At 38.3% G+C, this 22,270-nt stretch overlaps 1 protein-coding gene across 1 annotated transcript in view; it reads right to left on the bottom strand.

Annotated features, from left to right (window-relative positions):
* MYOF (myoferlin) overlaps positions 1-22,270 on the bottom strand; it is a 111,296-nt gene that overhangs the window by 21,691 nt on the left and 67,335 nt on the right. The window contains exons 24-38 of the mRNA XM_045024898.1: positions 20,929-21,084; positions 19,451-19,582; positions 16,721-16,884; positions 14,504-14,618; positions 14,037-14,142; positions 10,950-11,089; positions 10,447-10,620; positions 8,919-9,030; positions 6,942-7,019; positions 3,803-3,984; positions 3,547-3,705; positions 3,311-3,409; positions 2,869-3,030; positions 2,162-2,327; positions 977-1,053 (exon numbers count right to left, since the gene is read on the bottom strand). Coding sequence (XP_044880833.1) covers positions 977-1,053; positions 2,162-2,327; positions 2,869-3,030; positions 3,311-3,409; positions 3,547-3,705; positions 3,803-3,984; positions 6,942-7,019; positions 8,919-9,030; positions 10,447-10,620; positions 10,950-11,089; positions 14,037-14,142; positions 14,504-14,618; positions 16,721-16,884; positions 19,451-19,582; positions 20,929-21,084 — 2,022 coding nt within the window. The remainder of the gene's footprint in view (positions 1-976; positions 1,054-2,161; positions 2,328-2,868; positions 3,031-3,310; positions 3,410-3,546; positions 3,706-3,802; positions 3,985-6,941; positions 7,020-8,918; positions 9,031-10,446; positions 10,621-10,949; positions 11,090-14,036; positions 14,143-14,503; positions 14,619-16,720; positions 16,885-19,450; positions 19,583-20,928; positions 21,085-22,270) is intronic.

The raw sequence follows: 22,270 nt of genomic DNA, 5'->3' as shown, positions 1-22,270 counted from the left end.
TCACTGGCACTGTTTATATAGCATAATTACAGAGCAGCTACGCTACATGAAAGACAAAAGGGGATTGCATAGAGAGGGATCCTCAGTAAAGCAAGAAAAGAAGCATTAACAAAATATTATGCACATCATAACTGCAAGCCCCAATGACAAAAGAAAAAAGTTAAATAAGCACAGAAGTAGTTAAGATTTAGTGTGTTAAGCATTAAATCTGGGTGAATAGCTCAAAAATGTTCAGCAAGTGCTTGCTCAAAAACTTGAATTTAACACCAGTTGTGTCTGTTGTTGAATTCACTTTGGCTTTGGAGTTGCTTTCTACGAACAATCTAGACAATGAATTTACGAGCAGGAGTGATCACAAAAATATTTTGAATTGTAAGCAAATATTCAAGAATATTCACAGAGCTCAGGTTTAGAACTTGTAAATGCAAATATTCACAACAGAAACCTGATTTTAATTGTAACTCATCCAATCAGCAAACAGAAATGTGCCATATGACCTACGAGTTCAATAAACCAATCAACACTTCTAGAATTTCATATCTGAACACCTTTAACAAATTGCTCATGAATGATCTAAAGACCAAAAATTATTAACCAAAAGTATTTGGTGAATAATTCAGAATACGAAATAATTTGAAAAGTTATAAACTGCTCACAGACAATTCATGAACAGATAGAATAAATTGATTGAGAATACTTTACTATTAATTATTTACTCAACTCTACTTTGCATGAAATACATCATTTCAGTGTTAACCATAAGAAAAAGAGTAATAACAATTAAGATACTTCCTTTGCTCCCCTGCGAAGATACAAATTTATTTTAAATGACACTCCAAAATGCTCCATCAATTTTGCAGTTGCTTCTGTGACTTGGGCAGAAAAGCTTACAGAAATCCAGAGTTGTATGCTAAGTAGTTGTTAGTAAATCATGTGTCCAAAATATGAAAGTCAAGCATCAAATTGCAAAGATTACCTGAGCTGCTAGTAGTGGCTTTGTGTCTTCCATTTCAATTACCACATCCCGACGAGGCACAGCAGACAGGAGGCTAACTGTAAATGAAACATTTTCTTAAGGTGAAATATGCCAGTCAATTTTGCTATCAGAATTTAAATTCAAATGTTATAGAAGATGTAAAAGAATTTATTTGGCATGGGTTTGACTTTTTAAAGCAAGCAGTTATTTGCAATGTTTTGTTAACTGTTACTCAGGATTAGCTCTTTAAAGAAATTATCAAGCATTAGCTATGTTACATACATACTTTTCTCTCTCACACACAAACACATATCAAAAGCAATGGAGTTTGAAGAAAAAGCAATAATGGGACATTTTCAAAGCTGCAAATGGCAGGTTGGCACCTAATGCCTGTTGAAAAAGTCAGTGGATGTTAGACTCTTACCTGCCATTTACGGTTTTCAAAATCTTCCCATAATGGGTTGCAATTGAAAAAAAATGGTGCCTATATGCCTAATATGACAGTACAGTATAGTGAACTGATGTGGTCCATTAGGAGCCTGATCTTTAAGATGATCCATGTGGGTGCTTATGTGGTCCAAATGCATGGAGCAGATTAGGTCCTATGTTTCCATGCAACTTCCTTTTTTTAAAAAGCTACTGTGGTATTTCCATCCATTCCCTGGAATAATGATGATGGCTTTCTAAGGAGCACTGAGCATAAACTAAGTAAAAGATGGGAGGTTTAAATAAACAGTGGCTTTCAAAATAAATTTACCCTTAAAATATAAAGCCATCTTCCTAATAACACCCTCTTTGCTTTCAGTCTTTTATCTTGCTCCTTGAGTGTTGTTCTCTACATCAGTACTACTAATTACAACAGTCATTTGAAAGTAGTTATATTGCATGCACATGCTACAGAAGCCTTTTGGGGGTACCACTGATCCAGTGGGCTGACACTGCCTGTTGTAAGAATACAGATATTGCCCTTTAGGTTGTCATCTCTCTTCTGAGGCTCTATAGATTACCACATTGGTGATTAATACTGTGAGTTTGATTTTCCACTCAAACCACACTGTCACTGACTTAATAAACAACAGTAGGTGGCTATAAATCTATTCCATATATATAGTGAACATTCAAGGTGGATTACTCCAATCTTCCTCAAAAAAGGAGGAGAATTGTTGTCATCTTCTAGCTGCCTACCTTTTAGTTGTGGTGCAATGTCTTCTGTAGTAGCATAGGGGTCACAGCGAAAGTCTTCTAGGGACTCAATGGTACACTGTCCCACAACTGGTTTCCGTCCGAACTGTCTGTGGTCTATCACTTTAATAACTAGTGATGGAGCGTATAGCTCCTCTTTGGGCAAAAGCTAGAAGTTAAAAATAGAGTTTAGTTGCTTGTGTTTAGAACCATGGTAGATAAGGAGAAAAAAGAGTTTTTGCCTGAGTAAAGACTGCAGGATTGGGCCACAGTCTCAGTAATTTAATACTGAACTCTCATGATCTGTGCATGTATATTTGCATACATCATGCAGCTCCATGCTGTACTAATTAAATAAATGTCAGTATAATATTTTTTAAAAAATACATGTATTGCCCCAAAGTAAGATTTCCCGAGCCTCAGATATTACAGTGATGAGGGCCGTATAAGTACTTAGACAGAGCTATAGACAGATCATCAACATAGTCATATTGATTAGTAGCATTTGGGAATATATTATTTTGTCAGCATTTGTGTAGAAATGTTTAATTATCAATATGAGAATTTTCAGACTCAAAGATGAATGTCTTACATTAAGTCAAAGAAGAATTGCTTATTCCTTCTATTGATTTTTCTACTAAAACCGAAACCTAGAGTGTAGAACATTTAACACTACTGAAGATCTTTGCACTGTAATTTTAACATCATACCACTTTCATGAAGAGAACAGAATATGGAAAATTTGGTGTCTTTTTGAGGTTTTTGATCACTACAGACTCCACCATTTCACCACCGCACTCTACAATGAGACTTGGAGAAGTAACAGAAGCCATTTGGTAGTTTTTCATGTTCCGTAACCCCCAGGCAAGAATCTGTAAATAAAATCCAGTATAGGCATTACTAAGGGAAACCAGTGTGCTAAAAATGATACTGAAAAAACGATGTCTTTCCAATTATAAGGTATGGCTGATTATATATATATATCTCGAGGAGTTTTACTATAAGATGGTAATGACATTATACTGGAAAATAAGCCATCTGTATTTATTTTATTACCACATTATTTATGGAAGCAAATATATAAAGACATTTTCTACCTTCAAGATGAGATTCCTCTCATTATATTTAGTTAATTTGAGCAGAATACACTACCTCAATAGCAGTGAGCTGAACAACAGGTCTAATTCCTTGAGGTACCATGTAAAGCTTTGGTGCTCTTTGTGATGGAAGAATTGGAAGGTTGGAGCCATCCTATGAAGACAAGCACAGAAGCACCAGTTTCTCTCCTTTTTCTTAAACAGAGTGCACTGTATATAGTAAAACATTCACTACTGTAATTATTTCAATATACCATACAGTTTGGAAGAATATATATATTTTTAAATTACCTTGTCCTTCAGAATAAGCTCTGCAGCTAAAAGGATGCTCCCACAAGCTTTTCCTCCATTCATTACAGGATACCAGAGAAGCTTAGGTGTGATATCCACTCCTGGGGTTAGCTTTACCATAGGAGAGCAAACACTTCTTCCTAGAAACTCATCTTTGCCCTGGACAAATTGGCCAATCAGAAATCATAAACTTTAATTAATCTGCTATCTCCAAATAAACAACCAAAGGGGAATCAAGACAAAAAAAGTCACATACCACTTGGTCATTGTCAAAAAGTTCAATAACCACATTAGGTGGATTTTGTACTACTGTCTGTGGGTCTCCATAGATTTCAATTTCATTAAATATGAGCGTTTGGTCCCACATAGGATTCAGAGTTGCATGGATGATCTCAGTTGTTTTGCTTTGATGGAGGAATGAAACATGAGCATATGGATCTGAAAGACCATACAAAGATTTAGAAAATATAATTAAAAAAAAACCCAACAGGTCCAGATCCTCAGCTGATGGAAATTGGCCCATGTACACCAGATGAAGATCTGGCCCACATTATTTTCCTTCCCTCTTTGTCTCCTCCCAGTTCAAGTCTCTTTACTTCAGTCTATAACAAACACCTATGGGTGGTGATAGCAGGCAGCAAGCAACCCTATTACAAAATATAACATCCCACTGTATTGATTAGAAAAATCTTAACCTGCTAGTATTAAAAGCAGTGCATGTAACTCTAAAATGTAATATTTATAGACACCACAGTGACAGTGTGGTAGAAATACCTGGATACATAACTCTCCACCCACTGTAATGAATATGTAACCCTCTGGAGTGGAAGGGTGTTATGTATGAACCTACGCATGTGAGCTATGAAAACTAATCTGACCTGAACCTTCACTTATTCCTCCATTGAACCTTTCTTGAGGCTTGAAAAGTTTACCATTTTTCCTTCACTTTCACATGCCTGCGTACTTCCTGTTCTAGCTTGAATCAGAAGTTCAAGAGCCTTAACACCATCACCAAATAAATAGATAAATAAATAAATAAATAATTTTGGCCTGATTATAAACAAGGAATGTCCAGAAATCTCTGGGGAGATTTCTAATCCGGTCTTGGGGACCAAAGATTGCTTAGCGGAGCTAACCCTGAGGGGAAAAGAAACGGACACAATCCCATTGCCCTGGGTACTTGCCCACCAGAGCTGTCAAAACTCATCTGTGAATTCCCCATTATGACAGGTATCTCAGTTTTTCCTTTAAAAAGTCTCTTCACTCTGTGTATGTGTCACAGCATTAAAACTTATCCTTTCTGTCCAAAGCACTCAAGAGCCATCAAGTCACTGGAGGTCCTCACACAGTGGCAGAATTTAGGCTGTTACAAGATTGGTAATATTTTTCATTATCAAGCATGCCTGGATTTGAAACTACAACTTGGAGGATGATAGTCTTCATATTTTGTTACTAGTTTCCTGAGCCATCTGGTTCCCTCTTCAAAGCCCTTCATGATATACAAATACATCATCACACACAATGGAATGGTTAACACAGAACTGATGATGAACTTTTAAATTCTCAGTTTTAAATTCTCAGTTACCGCAGAGTTTGCTCTGTGCACATCTTGAACACCACAATAATGTGTGTAATGATTAAAATGTCCTGTGAATCAGAAAATTAGCTTGAAAACTAAAACGAAATTTTGGCTATATGAGCCTCCTCTTACAATTACTGATATATATCCTCTATCTAAGCTTCTCCTTGATGCACAACTCCATAGACTCATAAATAATACAAAGAGCTCATTCTAGTTCTGACTAGATGCTGAACAATAAATTCTACCAGGCTATTGCACAGATCAAGCTTTGGCCTCAAACATGCTTATTTATGGCAGCCCCCTTCCTCTTGTTAAAACAGAACTATATGATTGAGGTGTTCTAAGCCTACTATTAGGTAGACCTCTAAATCATCGGGATCTCTTAAGAAGGTATCTGATGATGGATATTAACATTTCCTGTACAAATTGCCATTACCAAGCACCGGAGGCTATTTTAAAGGTTATCTTTAGGTCAGCTTCAACAGCCTCTAGCTAAGTAACTAATCCAAGTTTTATGTACTTTTATGTAAACCTTCAAACATTATTGCTGTTAAAGTACAAGGTTAGGCATTTAGGTTTATGTGTGTCTGCATCTGAGGTATCTGTCAATTAGGGGGTGGGTTGTTGTAGATCCTTTGTATTTCTTTTTAATTGCTGCATATTCAAATAAGTCCAAAACAGTGACATATGCTATGTACAAAAAAATTGAACTCAGACAACATATGAGAAAACAGCATCACTGCTACAATATACTTCATTCTATGCTTCTATAACAAATTATGGAATGCACTAGATATGTTCAATTAATAATAAAAAGGGAAGAAGAGGAAGAGAGATGAAAACGTGGAAAAACAAACAAACAAAAAAACCCCCTGAAAAACCCAGCCCCCCCATCCACAGTGTATTCATTCTATCCCTACCCTGTTAGAAGTTCAAAGTCATGTTTATACAGTATCCCATTCTGTCCATGCAGTGGAATTTTTCATTGCGACTAACAAACATTAAATACTTGAGTACCTCATTAACTATTAATTTACTCTAGATTACAAAGATACAGACTGATACACATAGGTAGAAATATCTAAGACTTTCCTTATGGATGGAGCTATGATAAAGTCATACAAATGAATACCAGGAGTAAAAGCAATTTGTCTGATCATCATGCTACTATGGATATACTACTACAGTTTATAAATTTTTACAATAGATCATGTGGCACTATTGCCTATTAAGGGTAAAACATTTTTAGGTTCCTGTACAATTAAGCACTAATGAATACCTTTGTACAAATAAACAAGACCCACGCTTAGCAGTAAGGTACATATAATCTGCAATTTCTGTACAAGTCAATATTAGTGCTAACGTAATATAAAACTTTAGATAAGGCAAGAACTTGATACAACAAGCAGATATAGCTTGATTCACCTCTGCTACCCTATGGGGGGTGGGGCAGGAATACACACTGCATAGTCTTGGGCCAAAAAGGGGAAGCTAGGGCCCAGGAGAGATTCATCCATGGGGAAGTATAGGCAATATTTGCACGACCTCTCTCCCTACAGGAGAGGAGCTGGGAGAGCTGTCAAGGGGGTACTGCTGAATCAGTGCATTTCCTGGATGCACTAACCACCCCTCCTTGTTGGTCAGTACTGTGCACTTTGGGGATGTGCTGGCCAGCTCCGGATCCCACTCAGTAAAGCTGTAATTACTGCCATAGGGGCTTACAGCAGGTGAATCAAGCTATCCTATAGCTGAAATAAGCTATTCATTCATTGTAGGGAGTGGGTTTGTTGACTTGAACAGGATTTTTCCATACCTGAAAAGCTGTCTTTGTCCAAAGCAATAAGATTTCTTGCCTGATAGATGTAGCAGCGAAGGTGGTAACTATACACTCCTATACAAAATAAACAAAATGAGAGTCCAGATGTAGTGGCTAGAATTAAATGAGTGTGATTCTTTTAATTAGACTATTTTGCATTTGTAAAACAGGCATTCAATGGCTTCTGAACCAAAGAATGAGCAATTTTAGCACCATATATTAACTTGATTATTTGTGACCAGTGTACTGGTACTATCAGGCTAATGTATGGGAGCTGCTTCTACAGACCAGCACAAAGTAGATGAAGATCCCTAGAATGGAATAAAATGGAGGCCATTCAGTTTTTTCACTTCTGACTCTGCAGGAGACTTTAAAAAGTCCTAACAAATTACTCTATTCAAAAGAGTCTGGTAATCAGATGTAACTTCTCATGCACCTGTCTGCAATTATATGGGATTAGAGGTCAGGACCAACACTTCTTTCTTCAAGACTTTGAAGGTAGAAGTAGCACTGAAAACTGCAGGATTCACCCCAAAGCAAGCTAGCCCTGAATGTATTTTTGAACATTTTTAAATTCCTCTTTGTCTCCCCCATATCCAGAACGTTGGTCAATACAGTTCCCTGGCTTACTTTGGGCCAAAGCCTGATCCCACGAATTCAATACAAGTGTTGCCATTGACTCAAAAGGGAGCAGGAGCTTATTTAAGCATATTAGACATTTTATTTAAAACAACAAAATTCCATAAAATGGTTTTATTAGCGCAACATCTGAAGATCAGAGGGTAAATAGAAACAAAAGTCTGAACTGGAAACTTTTTTTTTCCGGCTTGGCTTTTTATTTTCAGCTAAATCCTATTTGAATTCTGAAAACCAGTTAAAGGGCTTGTAAACCAAAGTTCTGGTTCCTTCCTCTGATGCTTCCTCCCCTCCCCTCCCCCCGAAAGTGTACGTTATGCTCATGGCAGGTAATTCTTCATTTTCCACCATTGCTTGGTTACATCAGAATTTAGCAAGCTGCTCCCAGACTTATTTGACTACGGTTAAAAGGAAGGGAGAGGGACAACTCAGGGGTTCCAGTAGACTGTAATAAGAGCATGTGTACAAAGAGGAAGAGCTGAGCTGAGAGAGAGAGGACTGTTTGGCTCTAGATCTGGATTATGTTTAGATTAGGGTTTGAGGCTGAAATGCAGCTCAGTTTTATATTCAGATTTGGCAAGGGTAAATCTGGTTGGCTGCTTGGATTAGGTAGCCAATGAAACAAGCATTTGGCTCCAAAAGAGTAGAGTGAATGGAGGGTCAATAGCACAACTGTCTATATTGCACTATTACTAATAGGGTCCTATCCATCAATCTACTTTAGGTATCTGTAAGGTACCTATCAACATGGGAATTAAGCATCTCTAAATTTTCATATAATTATGAGCTACTAGAGATTATTTGACCCATATTCTTTAACCCAGTTTATTGGTTTTGGTCCTGTTCACTCAAATATTTTTATTAACTTTTCTCCTGATAGGATTTATATTTAGATCGTCAAATGATGGAAACAGACAAAGTTGAACATTATTAGTTGTATTATGCATGGTTTGTCTTCCAGTAGCCACTCCCAGTCAGGGATCTGGGATTTATATTTAGATATTTAGATCGTCAAATGATGGAAACAGACAAAGTTGAACATTATTAGTTGTATTATGCATGGTTTGTCTTCCAGTAGCCAATCCCAGTCAGGGATCTGACCATCATTGTGCTAGGAGACATATGAGCATATGGTTAAAATACAGACACTGTCCCAAACAATTTACAGTCTTGGTTAGTAACAAGATGCAACAAGTGGATGTGACAAGTATGCTGGTGGGGTTTGGGGGAAGGAGGATGGGGTAACAATGTGGTTCACTACCTGGCTACTGATTATCAGTGATCAGTATGCATAACAACAGAAGTGAGTCATTAAGCAGGGATCTGGGAAAAACCTACTGTCAAAACTGCAGGAAACAATTGGAGTGTTGGCACCAAATACACGTGTGGCAGACTCCTTGGCTTTTTCGGAACTCTTCCCCTCTTCATTATCAAGGCTAGTGTCTGCTCCCTAAAATCATATACAAAACCAAGTTCACTGACATTTACATATACAGAAACAACCTGATCTTCATGTTAATGGCTTCTTATGTACACACTGGGCTTCATTTGCTCCTGTTGAGGCAAGAAGAGGTGCAAATTGTACCTCCCTGAACAAATGAAGCCTAGCGTACCGCAGAAGAAGTTCATGCTTGGCTGCAGGCAAAGATGTTTGTTCTGCCACTCTCCTTTGGGAAGACAATTTTTAAGATGCAGTCAGAGAAATCAGTCTGGTAGTCATGTCCACTTCGGCCAACGCTGCCTGATTTGGGGGGTAAACTGGCCACTTGCAAGCAGGGCAGATGAGAAGGAGGGAAAGAGGGAACAATTGTATTGGGGGCCTGAGCTCGGGGGACCCCAAAATGTATGTCTCTGTAAATAAAGTGAAATGGAAGGGGCTGGGATGCCAGTGAACATGATGTACCATTTCTCTCGATGGGCCTTCCTGCAAGCACCCTACTACAGGAGAGGTTGCAAGCACTCTACACTGGCCACCAACCTCCTTTAGAGAGCTATTCTGTTGCTGGGGGCGTTATCCCCCCAGTTACACTGGCACAAGCTGGCAGCAACTATGAGCTGTGTCTAGCCCAATATTTATTAGTTAATAAAGGAACAGACACTAAAAAGCAAATTTTCAAAACTCCATGGGAGTCAGGACCCGGGGAAGTGGAGGAAAGAAAATAGATATTATAAACTAGATGCCTGTTATTTGCTGCTTATGATGCAAAACAAGAAAAAAATGTAGCGCCACTGCCACAATTTGGATTTTCCCTAGTATGATGCCACCATCCTTTCTGTATCTAATATCCTAGTAAAATATACTACTTTCTCACACTATGCTCTTTATACTATTTCCTAGTTAATGCCTTAGCATATACAATGTATCCCTTTAATAAACCTATGGAATAATTAAATTGTGACCATAGAGATATCTTTCTATCTTCTTTCCCGCTAGTTGTTTGATGCAAATATCCAGCAGAGGCAATGCCTGTCCATACCTATTACTGACACAGTTACTCTTTATGCATTTGATTTATACCCTTGAGCAGCTTTACTTTAGTTGGACCAGCTCCTTTGCTTTTCCAGGCGGGTGGATCATCTAGGGGTTCAGTTTCTGCTGCCAAGTCTCATAACATGCTAACAGATAAATAATTCTAGGAGTCAAATAATATACGTATTATGCGGGAGGTCAGACAATATGATCATCATGGTCCCTTCTGGCCTTGAAGCCTATGAACGCCTCAATCACACAGCAATTTAATGGTTATAAAGCATCTCAGGTAGTAGCTTGCTGTATTTAATAACAACATGTTAATGTTCCCTCACTAATTTTAAAACTTATTTTTCCTGTTAATTAAACTATTACTGCTGTGATTTTACTACTTACAAGAGCACCTTCAAGTTTAAAGATAGCTGCTGCACCATGTGTGTCTGAAGGAGCCATTTTTCTCCTCCAGCGTCTACGGCGGAATGTATCAGAACTGCATTGTTTCCAGTGAAACTTCCAGCCAATCAAAGATGCATATTCCCATCCTTCTTGATCTTCATAGGATGCCTTTACCTAGGAGACATCAGAAGAAATGCAAACCATCCACACTGTACTTACGTAAATGTCATAAAAAGTCTGCAATAGTTACAACAAAAACAATCAACCCTTTTCAAAATAAACTCTAAGTGAAAGACAAGGACACTATTCTACAGCAGAAAAGGGAAACTGACTGCATGTCAAATAAAGTTGTTTTAAAATATTTTTCTTTGGGTAGAAACAGAATGTTGTTCTGCACTCAGACTTATCTCTGAGATGCATTTCAAACACATTTACCTCTAAAATCATGTATTATGTGTAAGAAATAGAAACCCTTAACTACAGTTGTAATCTGCTCCTTTTACCTTTACTCCTGTTGCTTGGCTTGGATCCTTTTTGCGTTTTCGCACCAGTCTTCGCCGTCTGTGTGTATGATACATTTTCTCTGCAGCAACCCAGGATTTTGGCTTATTGTCTGGAGGAATGGTAATTCCATATTCCCATCCTAAAACAGGATTTGTTAGTTATCTTTCAGATAAACAGTGTAAGTTATAAACAAGAGGAGTTTGCGTTCAGTGTTAAAGCAGTTCTGCAGATGGTCAAGTTTCATTGGACATAAAATAAATTCATAAGGGACTATTTTAGTATTGCCAACCCTAAACATTTAAAAGTCAAGGGTCATGTCACCAAAAAAAAATCAATATTTTGGCTTTAAAATCATGAGATTTTATTTTTAAAAAATCCATTTGGAGTTCTTTTTATTTACTCACTGGGTTTTGAGGCTTTAGGGAGCATTGGGGTCATACATGCATTCTTTACAAGGGGGAGGGCTAGAAACTTGTTTTTTATTTTAAATGGAAGCTGGAATTCAAACATACTCAGATGACCTCAGGTTTTAAGAGACACACCCATTATTGTGAGAAACATGACAAAACCACAAGATTTGGCAACACTGCTTTTTATATTTCCACTGTACAGAATTGGAATTCAACAACCAGAATTCTGGGGTCCAGATTTTTATGTAGTCTGACTTTCTGCTGTGGAAGGTATTATGACCTCATGCACTGAGACTTAACGTTCGCACAGGTGGCAAAACTACATAAGAGGAGTAAGAAAACTTAGATTCCAATGATGCCAAACAGCCAGTTGTTTCACTGGACTTTAAAAAAAAGAAAATAGCTATCCGAGAGTATCCGGGTTCTTTAGAATTCATCCAAATTCACTTCTGAGCTTCAGATATTCTTCTCTTAAAACTGTCCCTTCTACTTTCCCAAGTCCCTTGTTTCTTGAACTAGTATAGAAATGTTCCATAGATTCCTTGTTTACTGTCAAGCTTTGAAGTCAAATATTTCCCCCAAACATCCCTCTATATCCTAACAATCATCTCGTTACAGTGTTTACACCACACCGACACCCTCTGAAACCATTTGCTGCTGGATCGATGGCTTCATTTTATATTTGGATTAATTATGAGCAGGTGGAAATAAGAGCAGTTCTAGTAACAAAGAGTCTCTCTTTACTGTGCTTGCGAATTTCTAAAGTTCATAAGACCAGTGGTCCATTTAATCTAGTATCCTGACTCAGACAGTGGCCAGCACCAGGCGCTTCATAGAAAGGCACAGGAAACCCCATCATTGACAGCTTTATAACCAGCCCATGATGTAAGTTTCTTTCTAACCCTTTTCGGGCAGAGTTGGGTTATGCCCAGAAGATTGAGGTTTTATTTTCCTTTTAATATAACTGTGGATATTCTCATTGCCTATATAAATATATCATTATCTATACCAGTCCTTTTTAAAATCCTACTAAGCTTTTGGCCTCAATGGTATCTTGTGACAACGAATGCTTAACAACTTAAACAAGACACAAAAAAGTACACCACCTTGGATTCTGCTTGATGAAATGTGATTACATACACAGCAGGCAACCTATGAAACTTCACCTACTGTGCAAAATGGTGGTGCCTGTGATCCAAGGGAGGCCAGGTTTTTTTGTTACTAGTACTTTGCACGATGTCATGGCAAATTCATGTCCTACTATGGGATGCTGCATAATGTAGTGGGGTTTTTGTTATACTGATGATAGACTGGTGAGTAAAAGTAGGGTAAAAATGGGAATAGATATAGGTAGTGGGCATTTTTAATTGTGGATTCCTTTTATAACTGGTACCAGTTTTCTGGGTACATGGTGTAAATATTATCATTAAGTGTAAATATTATCATTAAGATTAAATAGATAATAATGAACTACTTGAAGCATGTGGCTTTGTCTACACTAGATTCTTCATTAAAATTTCCCATATTGCTACCACCAATGCATCTTCACTGCTGGGAGCCCTAGACTAGACTGGCCATTGGCATTTTAACCACAGTGTTGTCTGACCCTCTTCAGAGAAATCCCCCAAAGGCCAGTATGGGGTTGATGTAGGTCCTGCAGTGTAGATCCCTAGACCCACTATGCACTCTCTGTTGGATCCAGGGGAATGGTAGCTGAGACCTTTTTCTGCACAGGAAGAGAAGTGTGCATGGGGGTCTCCTTAGTATGTCAGTCTTGAGGATAGAATCGGATGCCCTGTTATTTCAGCCCATAGATTTCCCAGGTGGAAATATTCAACCATTACTTTATATTTTACAGCTGATGGCAGTTTTGCCTGAGTAGAGAATGCAGTATCATTCCTTTGGACTGTAATCTGGCATTTTGTCCCTTCAACCTATTGCACTGCATTATCCAAAGGAACACACAAATAAAGACCCATCATTTTCAGGCAAACCACCAGAACTTAAAAATAAATTTACATGTGATTCCAGGTGGAAAGGGGGAGTATGACTGCGGTCCTACTGGCTTAAATAAGTATAACACATGCTCAGTCTCTCATGCACCTGCAGAGTGTTTCATTCAACACCAGCCTACATCATCATCATCATTATGGAATTGACCAGAGATCCCAATCAGGATGGGAACCCCATTGGGATAAGCACTGTACAAACGTCCAAGAAGAGCTGTTTTCTGACCCAAACAAATTACAATCTAATATAAAACAATAAGTTGAGTGTAACAAACAACTGGAGTATGAGGGTATTAGTTTTATAACCGTGTGCTTACATAGCTATCCAAAACTTGATGGTCCTAAATCATAACATTTTTTTAAAATTATGAAACAACAGCTAGATTCTCCATAAGTTAAGGTTGCAGCCGAGTTTCTATTTAAAGCCACATTTTGCCGCCTCTTTAAGTTCTACATACACAAAAACAAAATCAGCCTTGAAATATAAAAACTTCCCCGAAATCACTAATGTTCCTCTACCTAGTTACTAACATGCTCTTGGTTACTTGTATTTCAAAATATCGTAGCGAGGCATAACAACCTGTTGAAAGTTTTGGAATACATTCTTCTATCTGTTTGACTGTGAAGAGTTTGTCCTAATAAGTATACTCTAAACAGTTAATCTTACCTTTCTCATCCACTGCTCGATTTATATCATATATCCAAGCATCATCCTCCCAGATCCAACCAGGGGGACAGGTAATCTCACCAGGTGGTGCAGTTTTTTCTCCATTCTTTCAGGTAGGAAAAAAACCAAAGGGTTATTATGTAAAAAATGCACATGTAGCGTAACCATATTGTAAGGCTGTATAGGAAGTTGGTTTGATGGGCTCAAACCACCCACTCTCAGCTGCAACTCAGGATGAAGCAAATATTTTGGTAATAAATAGCTGGTGAAACATCCCTGTATTCTTCTGTACTAACTTGTTTTAGGACACATATTTTCCTAAAGTCAAAATAAAATGTTAGACATTTCAAAAGCCCATCATGCAGTGAAAAATTAGGAAAAGGGGGAGCAAAATAGCTCACAGCTAAGCAGAACTCTCGTAACCAGAATTTTAAAAAATGAAAAGTACTAATTTATAAGAATCTCACCACATCTGTGTAGGGCTCCTCAGCTGCCTTCCATTCTCCTGCAGGATAACGACTCTCATTTTGGTACACTTCATCTGTAAACTCACTGTGACCCGCATCAGCTTCAGTCAGCAAACTGTGAAGTCAAAAGCAAAAAAATTAGCAAAGCAAATCGTTAAACTACAATTACTGACTAGAAGTACTGCAGAGTGTGTGCACATGTGCATGCATATAAAAAATTATCACCATTCTCCAATGGATGGCTGAATAATTCTGAGTCTATGTGCCAAAAGCCCTACTGCTATTAGCTAATTGAGATTTTTCTTCAGCCGCAGTGGCAGAGGCCTGTGCTTTTGGAGTTTTATTGCACTGTCACTGTGAAGTTCCAACTATCCATAGAGTGCACTATAGACCACATAAAGACGTCTTTTCCTAGAATGTCCCACCATTGCTATCTAGACCTGCTTTGAACGCTTTCAAAAAGTGTATAGATATAAATATATAAAATACTAATGCATATCATATGAGAATGCACGTATTTCATATGTACACATATAAAATATAAACAATTCTCACATCAGAGTTTTCTTTCACATTTTCTTCAAGTCTTTTGATCACTTATTCCGTGTAAATCACGGGTATTTTTCAAGCCTATTTTGTCCATTTACACTGCACTAAATACAATAGTACAATAGTGCTGGATCACTGTTATAGTTGAATGATTGACAATCATAACATGAAAAAAAAATCAACATTTCCCTGAAGACTACCTACGAGCTACGCATGACCACACATCAGCTAACTTAGGCTAAGGAGGGGAAAGGCAATTAAATGGGCTGCCAGCTGATTCTTTTGTCACAACTAGTTTATTTGTTCATTAAAATGTTGCTGAAATGCATCCAATATCAAACTTTTTCATCCACATTACAGTACTCAAGTTTCCAATTTTTCAAAAAAAAAAAAGTTAGCTGTACTGTGAATTTGGACTAACTTTACTTTTCTCCACCTCCCAGGTGTGACTGAGTTTAAAAAGAAAGTCAAATATTTTACTGATATATTTTTTAAACTGTAAACATGATAATTAAAAGCTTACTAATTATTTCAGATAAAATAAATTTCTCCAGTTTTAATTGCCTGTCAGATTCGATTTCAGAAAAGGCTGAAATTTGTTTTGTAATGCCATCTACTGGTCAAATAAAGTTGTGTGGGTTATTTTCTGTCTAGTGGAAGAGATATTTTTACAAGAGGCTTTTCTTCTTTGTCAGCTGAACTGTTCTCAGATGTACACTTATTGTTTTTCTGCATGTCATAGACCATCAATTGAAAAAATTAATCTTGAAAATCATGAAGATGTAACTGCTAAATTTTAAGAAGGACTCAATAGCAGGTCTTTTCTGTTGTACAGTGGCAGTCCTCCTATGCTTGCTCACTGCCAGAACACAAGAAGAAAAAACAGAGGTGAAATTCTTAGCCCTACTGAAATCGATGGGAATTTTTGGGCTAGAATTTCACCACTAGTAACTATTACAATTTAATCCATTCTATCTCTGTGTATGTGAACATGCACTATTATTAGGCTGCATTTTTTCAAAAAGCAAAATAAATAAAAATTAAAAGCCTCATTGGATGACCTCCCCATCTAGATGATGATTTGTACACAGTGTAGATATGATGTGAACTGGAGGTTTAAAATGGACTCCACAGTAAGCTGAAATCGGAAGAAGCTTTTGTTAAACAGACAGCCACCTGATCTATCTTAGGTACTTATATGGCTGCATCGCTGTAGTAATCTGAGCCTCTCACAGTCTGCAGTGTATCCTTAGCGTTCTCTCAACACCTCAGCTGTACTTCCATGTTACAGATGGAGAACAGAGGCACAGAGAGTTTAAGTGACTTGCCCATGGTCACACAGCAAGTCTATTGCAGAGCAGGGAATTGAAAAATTGCAGCAAGGTCTTTAGTGTCCCAGGCTAGTCCCCTAATGACTAGAAATCCTTTCTACATGTTCACAGCAGAAGGTTCATCCTTCCTTCTAACAATGTAAACACAGATTGTACTGTTATTAAATAGCTTTGGCTGATTGGCTAATTTACTCTCCTTCTACAAAAATTTTGTTTAAAACCTGCCCAACCCCACTTAAACCCAAGAGATGAATTTTTTCTGCACATTCTGAAAATAACTAGGAAACATTGCAAACCCCTTATTGCTGTTTGATTGTGTAGGAATCAGAAATCTGACCTTCTTTCAGGATCAACCATCCATTCTCCTTCCCACTCCCAGCCCTTTGGGGGCAAAAAGAACTCTCTTTTCAATTTAATTTTTCCTGTGACATCAGAAAACTTGTGGCGACCGACTAGTCCTGAGGTGCCCCACTTTCCAAACATAAGAGCCTGATTTTCATACTGTTTGAGAGAGAAGAAGAAAAGAGCACTTTAGGGTCCAAAGAAAAGCTCTTAGGAAAATACAAGCATATATTTCTGTAATCATTACAACGCAAACATTCTACTATATGAGGCCCATATCTGAAATCAAAGGACCAACCTATCAGATAGAAAGTATAGGTAAGCTCAGGGCCGGCGCTTCCATTAGGCAACCCCAGGCGGTCACCTACGGCGCCAGGATTCGGGGGGCGGCATTTTGTGTACTCCCCACGGGGCACTCGGGAGCTTCCGGTTCCGCTCCCGTCGAGCCACCGAAGAAGGACCTTCTGCTGACGTGCCGCGGAAAACAGTGGCAGGCAATTGAGCAGCTCAATGACTGCTGCTGTCGCCTGCGGCATTTCGGCAGAGGGTCCTTCTTCAGCGGCACGACAGGAGCGGAACCGGAAGCTCCCGTGTGCCCCGTGGGGAGTGCACAAAATGCTGCCCCCCGAATTCTGCCTATGGCGCCAGAAACTCTGGTGCCGCTCCTGGGTAAGCTAGCCTTATAAACACCATTTATGGTGCACCATGTAAACAGAAATGGGTCACACTGATTTACCAAACCTGTCCATGTTCAAATCTAGACAAGTAGGTCAATCAGACAAAATATTTGTTCCTTCAAACAGCTGGGTACCACACTATTTCATGTCATTATTCATTACTAATCTCACAAAGTGGCACTTAGAATAATGATATCAGAACTAGTGACTGGCAGAAGCTAAAGATGGTGCTTCAGATGTTAAAAATTTGTCTCAAATACAACTTTTCATATAACTAACAGCATCCTTTTCATGCTTGAGGGACAGCTCTTAGTAAATCCATTGGAGCACCATATTTTCATACTGTTTCATATTCCAAACAGAAACAAGTAGGGGTGCTATCTCCTCTATATCTGCTGTCTCCATCTCCTACCACATTTCCTCCTCACCCCTACTCTGCCACTGACAACTTCAAATGATCCCTTCATCTCTTCCTCCTACCCTCCTCTCAATGCCTCTTCAATGCTGTCCTGTCTGCAGTGAATCCCCTCCCAATCTACATCCCCTCTTCATTCAAATCTACAAACTTACTGCTTCCATGTTGTCTACAAGAGACAGCTTTAACTTTTTGGTAAATACATTTCCATTATAATGAGAACATGTACCATACATTAATCCCTGCATGATCTTGTTCGTGTAAACCTTGTCCTTCTCCATGAATCCTTATAAATCGGATTATAAATTGATCAGGGCAGGCATGATAGGACTGATTCTGATCTTACACTAGGTTCACACGCTCATGCTTCCATTGTCTTTAATGGAATTATTCTTGATTTACACAGCTGTATGTTGAATCAAAATTTGATCCCAGATTGGTTTTGGTTTTGGGCTTTTTAAATCCCTTCCTCCTATAAAATTCCTAGAAAATTTTTGGATTACTGTACAAATAGTAAAAACTTTGTCCCATAATGATTTGTATTTTATACTTAAGAAATCATGGATTTTGACATTCACTTTCTATTTTAAATTACTTTCACTACAGGTGCCTGAGCACTGCCAACTCAAGTAACTGTAGGGATGATGGCTACACAGGCTGCTGTCGTGATGTCATACTGGCAGTGGTTCAGCAACTATATAGATGTTGGCAGGGCCGGCTCCAGACCCCAGTGCGCCAAGCGCGCGCTTGGGGCGGTGTCCCGCGGGAGGGTGGCAGGCGGCTCCGGTGGACCTCCCGTAGCAGCACATTGTAGCCATTAGTAGGAAGTGCACGAAAAGGATGCCTGAAGCTTATCATTAACAGAAGAATAAAATTGTTTCTTGGATTAGTCTAGATTCATCTGTTATTTTGGTCTCTACGATTACAGCATACCAAGAAGGCTATTTTAAATATTATCCACCTAATTTTCACCACCCCATTATACGTGGTAACTCTTAACACTGCCATGTTATGGTATGTTCTCTTGTAATTGGAATTTGCTGGGTTTGCCTCAATTTTCCTGTAGTGTTTGTTTCAGTGACTCTTTCTGCTCCTGTGGAACCATTATTAACCAATAAAGCCTATGCTCATCTATTCTCTGCTCAGATATGAACAAGCAATTAAAGTAAAAAGGTTCTTCACATAGCAACATGTTATGGGCCAGATTTTAATCTTAATTATGCCAATATAAATCTAGAATCACTGTACTGAAGTCAGTGGAGTTGCTTCAGATTTACACCTATCTAATCAAGATCAGAATCTAGTTTTATGAGTTTGTCAGAGACATCATCTGGAAGAGATGTTGGGTCTGATTCTCCATTACCTTGAGCCTAATTTAGTAATTTATATCTATGCAAAATGAGTGTAAAATGACACCAGTAATTCATGTCAGAATTTCAGTACATTCCAGAGTAAGTGACAAAGTTTCATGTATCAGAGGGGTAGCCGTGTTAGTCTGGATCTGTAAAAGCAGCAAAGAGTCCTGTGGCACCTTATAGACTAACAGACATTTTGGAGCATGAGCTTTCGTGAGTGAATACCCACTTCATTGGATGTTTCATGTAAGAGTAATATAATTAACATGGAGGCATACCATTTCTGCAGAAACACTAAATGTTCCTTCTGCAAAGCTATTAAACTTCTTTTCAACTGCAGTCAACCCAAGCCAAATGTTAACTCTCAGCTGCACTGGAATTTTGGCACCGTTGTTCTTGTCCTGTGGATACTGGAATATGTAAAAAGAATAGTTATCCTAGACAGTAAATGTAGGTTTTGAATAAATGTACATAATAGCTCAGACATATAGAAAATAATACATGGCTTATCCGAATACTCCTGCACTGCAGTTTCCTGCTTCAGTGGTTACTTCAAAATGTCTTTATCAGCAAACCCCCTATTGCTTGACAGATATTACCAGAAAACATCCTAAAAGTAGAACCTCACCCTTGATTTACTGGCATGTAAGAGCTAAGCATAGGAAGATTGTTGCTTAACTCCTTTCCTGTGTTTCCTTTCCAAAGTCTCACACACTAATGAGTTTGCCTCTGCCCGGTACTGAGAACAATTATAAGTTCATAGTTCAGCATTGGTATTAGTATTTCTTTGTCACAAGAGGCTTGAAATGCAGAGGTCAGAAAGAATGTTTCACTCAAATAGTAGGCAAGGGTTATACACAGTACACAGATGGACACACGCTGGAAGTTTTAAGGTAAGAGATTGTCTACACTGGGAAATTTCCTGGTATAACTATACTGATATATCCTGGAATAAGAGTGCCTTTTTCTGGTTTAATTGACTTTCAAAGAGACAAACTTAACCATAAAAATTCACTCTAATTCTGGAATAAGGGTGTGCACCCAGAGAGTTTTACCAGTATAACTATAGCAGTCTAATTACACTGGTATAGCTATGTGGGGAGGTTTCCTTAAGACAAGCCTTAAGTATTAGGTTCAGATTAACATCCAAAAGTTTGAATATTTATTAGCAGCTTCTCTGAATTATTCAAATCCCACCCAGTAAGAGTCCCTTGCCACGACAGATCCATCCACATGCCTTCTAGCAGCATCAGCTCCCACATTGGCAGAATAACTGGATCACATTTCTGAGCTCTTGGATGAGGTTGATTCTGATTCTCTGTTACAATGGGCTTTCCCATCATACTCTGTGTGCTGTTTTGGGGAAAGCATCTGCAATTTGGCTCTTTGTGGCTGACACCTCGCACCTTGAGTCTTATCAATCCACCACTTCAGAATTCTTACACCTCTCCTGTGCCACTGTCAGACTGCGCCATACTGTATATCCTGCCAGCAGCTAGCTACTTAGGCTGCTGTCACCCACTCACAAGTTTTTCTGTCTCGTTTTGTAGCAAGTTGCACTAGAAATGGCTTTCCCTTATGCTAAGGATCCGAGGGTACAGTATGGCCCTATGCCTCTTAATGGATGTACACATGCCTTTCATGGATTTAACTTTTCATAAAATTAGCTAAGGGAAAACGACTGATGTTAACAAAAATAGCACTTTTTAAATTCAAGCTGTAGTGTTTGAAGTGCATAATGAAATTATCACAGTACCTTTAGAAAGATGGTCTGGGTCTTTCCACAGTATTTACCAGATGCTTCAGTGCTTGTAGTGGAATACAAAACCTGGTGTGCGGGAATGCGGGCATAAGCTAGTCTCTTCTCTCCCCGGATCATCCAGATGATCACATCAGGAATACTGTTTTGTGGCTGTTTTTTTTTTTTTTTAAAGAGAAAAAAGAATCAAAACTATATTCTGCAATTAGCAGAATTTCAAACTAATCCCGTGTTTGGAGAGCAAAAACTGAAATCAGGCATCTTTCAGGGATTTATTTAAGACAAAACAGAAATATGGGTTCATGATACTAATATATGGGAGGAAATTTTCTTTTGCAAATAATTAAATGTCATTCTCTTCTGAGATGATGATTAGAAAAAAAAACAAATGAGTCACAAAAAGATTTGATAAAGAAGCTGGAGGTATTCTATGAACATATTCAGTCACAAATGGTTTATAATGAATATTCTAGGCTAGATCCTTTGGCCCATTATGTCCCTATTGTGCTGCTCCACTATTAAGGAATTCTTGGCCTGCATGGAGCCTAAAGTCAATGGGACTTGAGTACACATTTAAAGGCTTTCCTGAATAAGGATGGACTTACGCACATGCTTAGGTGCCTTCCTAAATCAGGGCCTGAAAGATGAAATACTTGTAACAAGAACTTTAGCAGAATCTAAGTAAACACCCTGCCAGCTCTGTGCTGCCCCTTATACACTTCTGTCGGCTGTGTGCTAATTGTGAGTCTCAAACTGGCTATCGTGGTGTTTTTTACCAGAGATTTTTAAAATTAGCAATGGCAAAGAGAAGATGAATATCGCTATAGATGATATGAAAACAAATTACAAGACTAGCTCATGCGAAAACAGGCATTTATTATGGTCTAAAGTTACTCAAGGGATTAAAACAAATTAGAATAACTGGTCTAAGCCCAATTTAAATAGGCTTCTATAGCTGCTGACCCACAGAAATTCTGGATGCACAAACCTTAAGGAAATGTGCAATTCTGGGATGAAAGTAAAATATTCTCCCCCTTTAAGAAAGCTCCAGACAGCCTCATTAGGCAGATAGTGCTGCCCCTTTATCTAGATTAGATCCAAGTCTCTGGGGCTTATCCTGCTACCCTAAGCCAAGAAAAATTCTCAGTGAAGTCAACCGCAATTAAAAACTTTACATTAAAATACATTTTAAACATATTCCTGGAAAGAAGTATTTTTCACCTTCTGAATTTTAAAATTACTGGGTGGAGAAGAATGGACGAAGGTTTCTTTTAAGCTTGAATCTGGTGTATATGCAGGCATTGGAGTTTTTTTGCAGAAACTGTGTCTTTTTAAACCA

This window comes from Mauremys mutica, chromosome 7 (genome assembly GCF_020497125.1).
Source record: "Mauremys mutica isolate MM-2020 ecotype Southern chromosome 7, ASM2049712v1, whole genome shotgun sequence".
Taxonomy (NCBI): Eukaryota; Metazoa; Chordata; order Testudines; family Geoemydidae; genus Mauremys; species Mauremys mutica.
The sequence above is the reverse complement of the archived record's forward strand: the minus strand, read 5'-3'. Positions and strand labels throughout refer to the sequence as shown.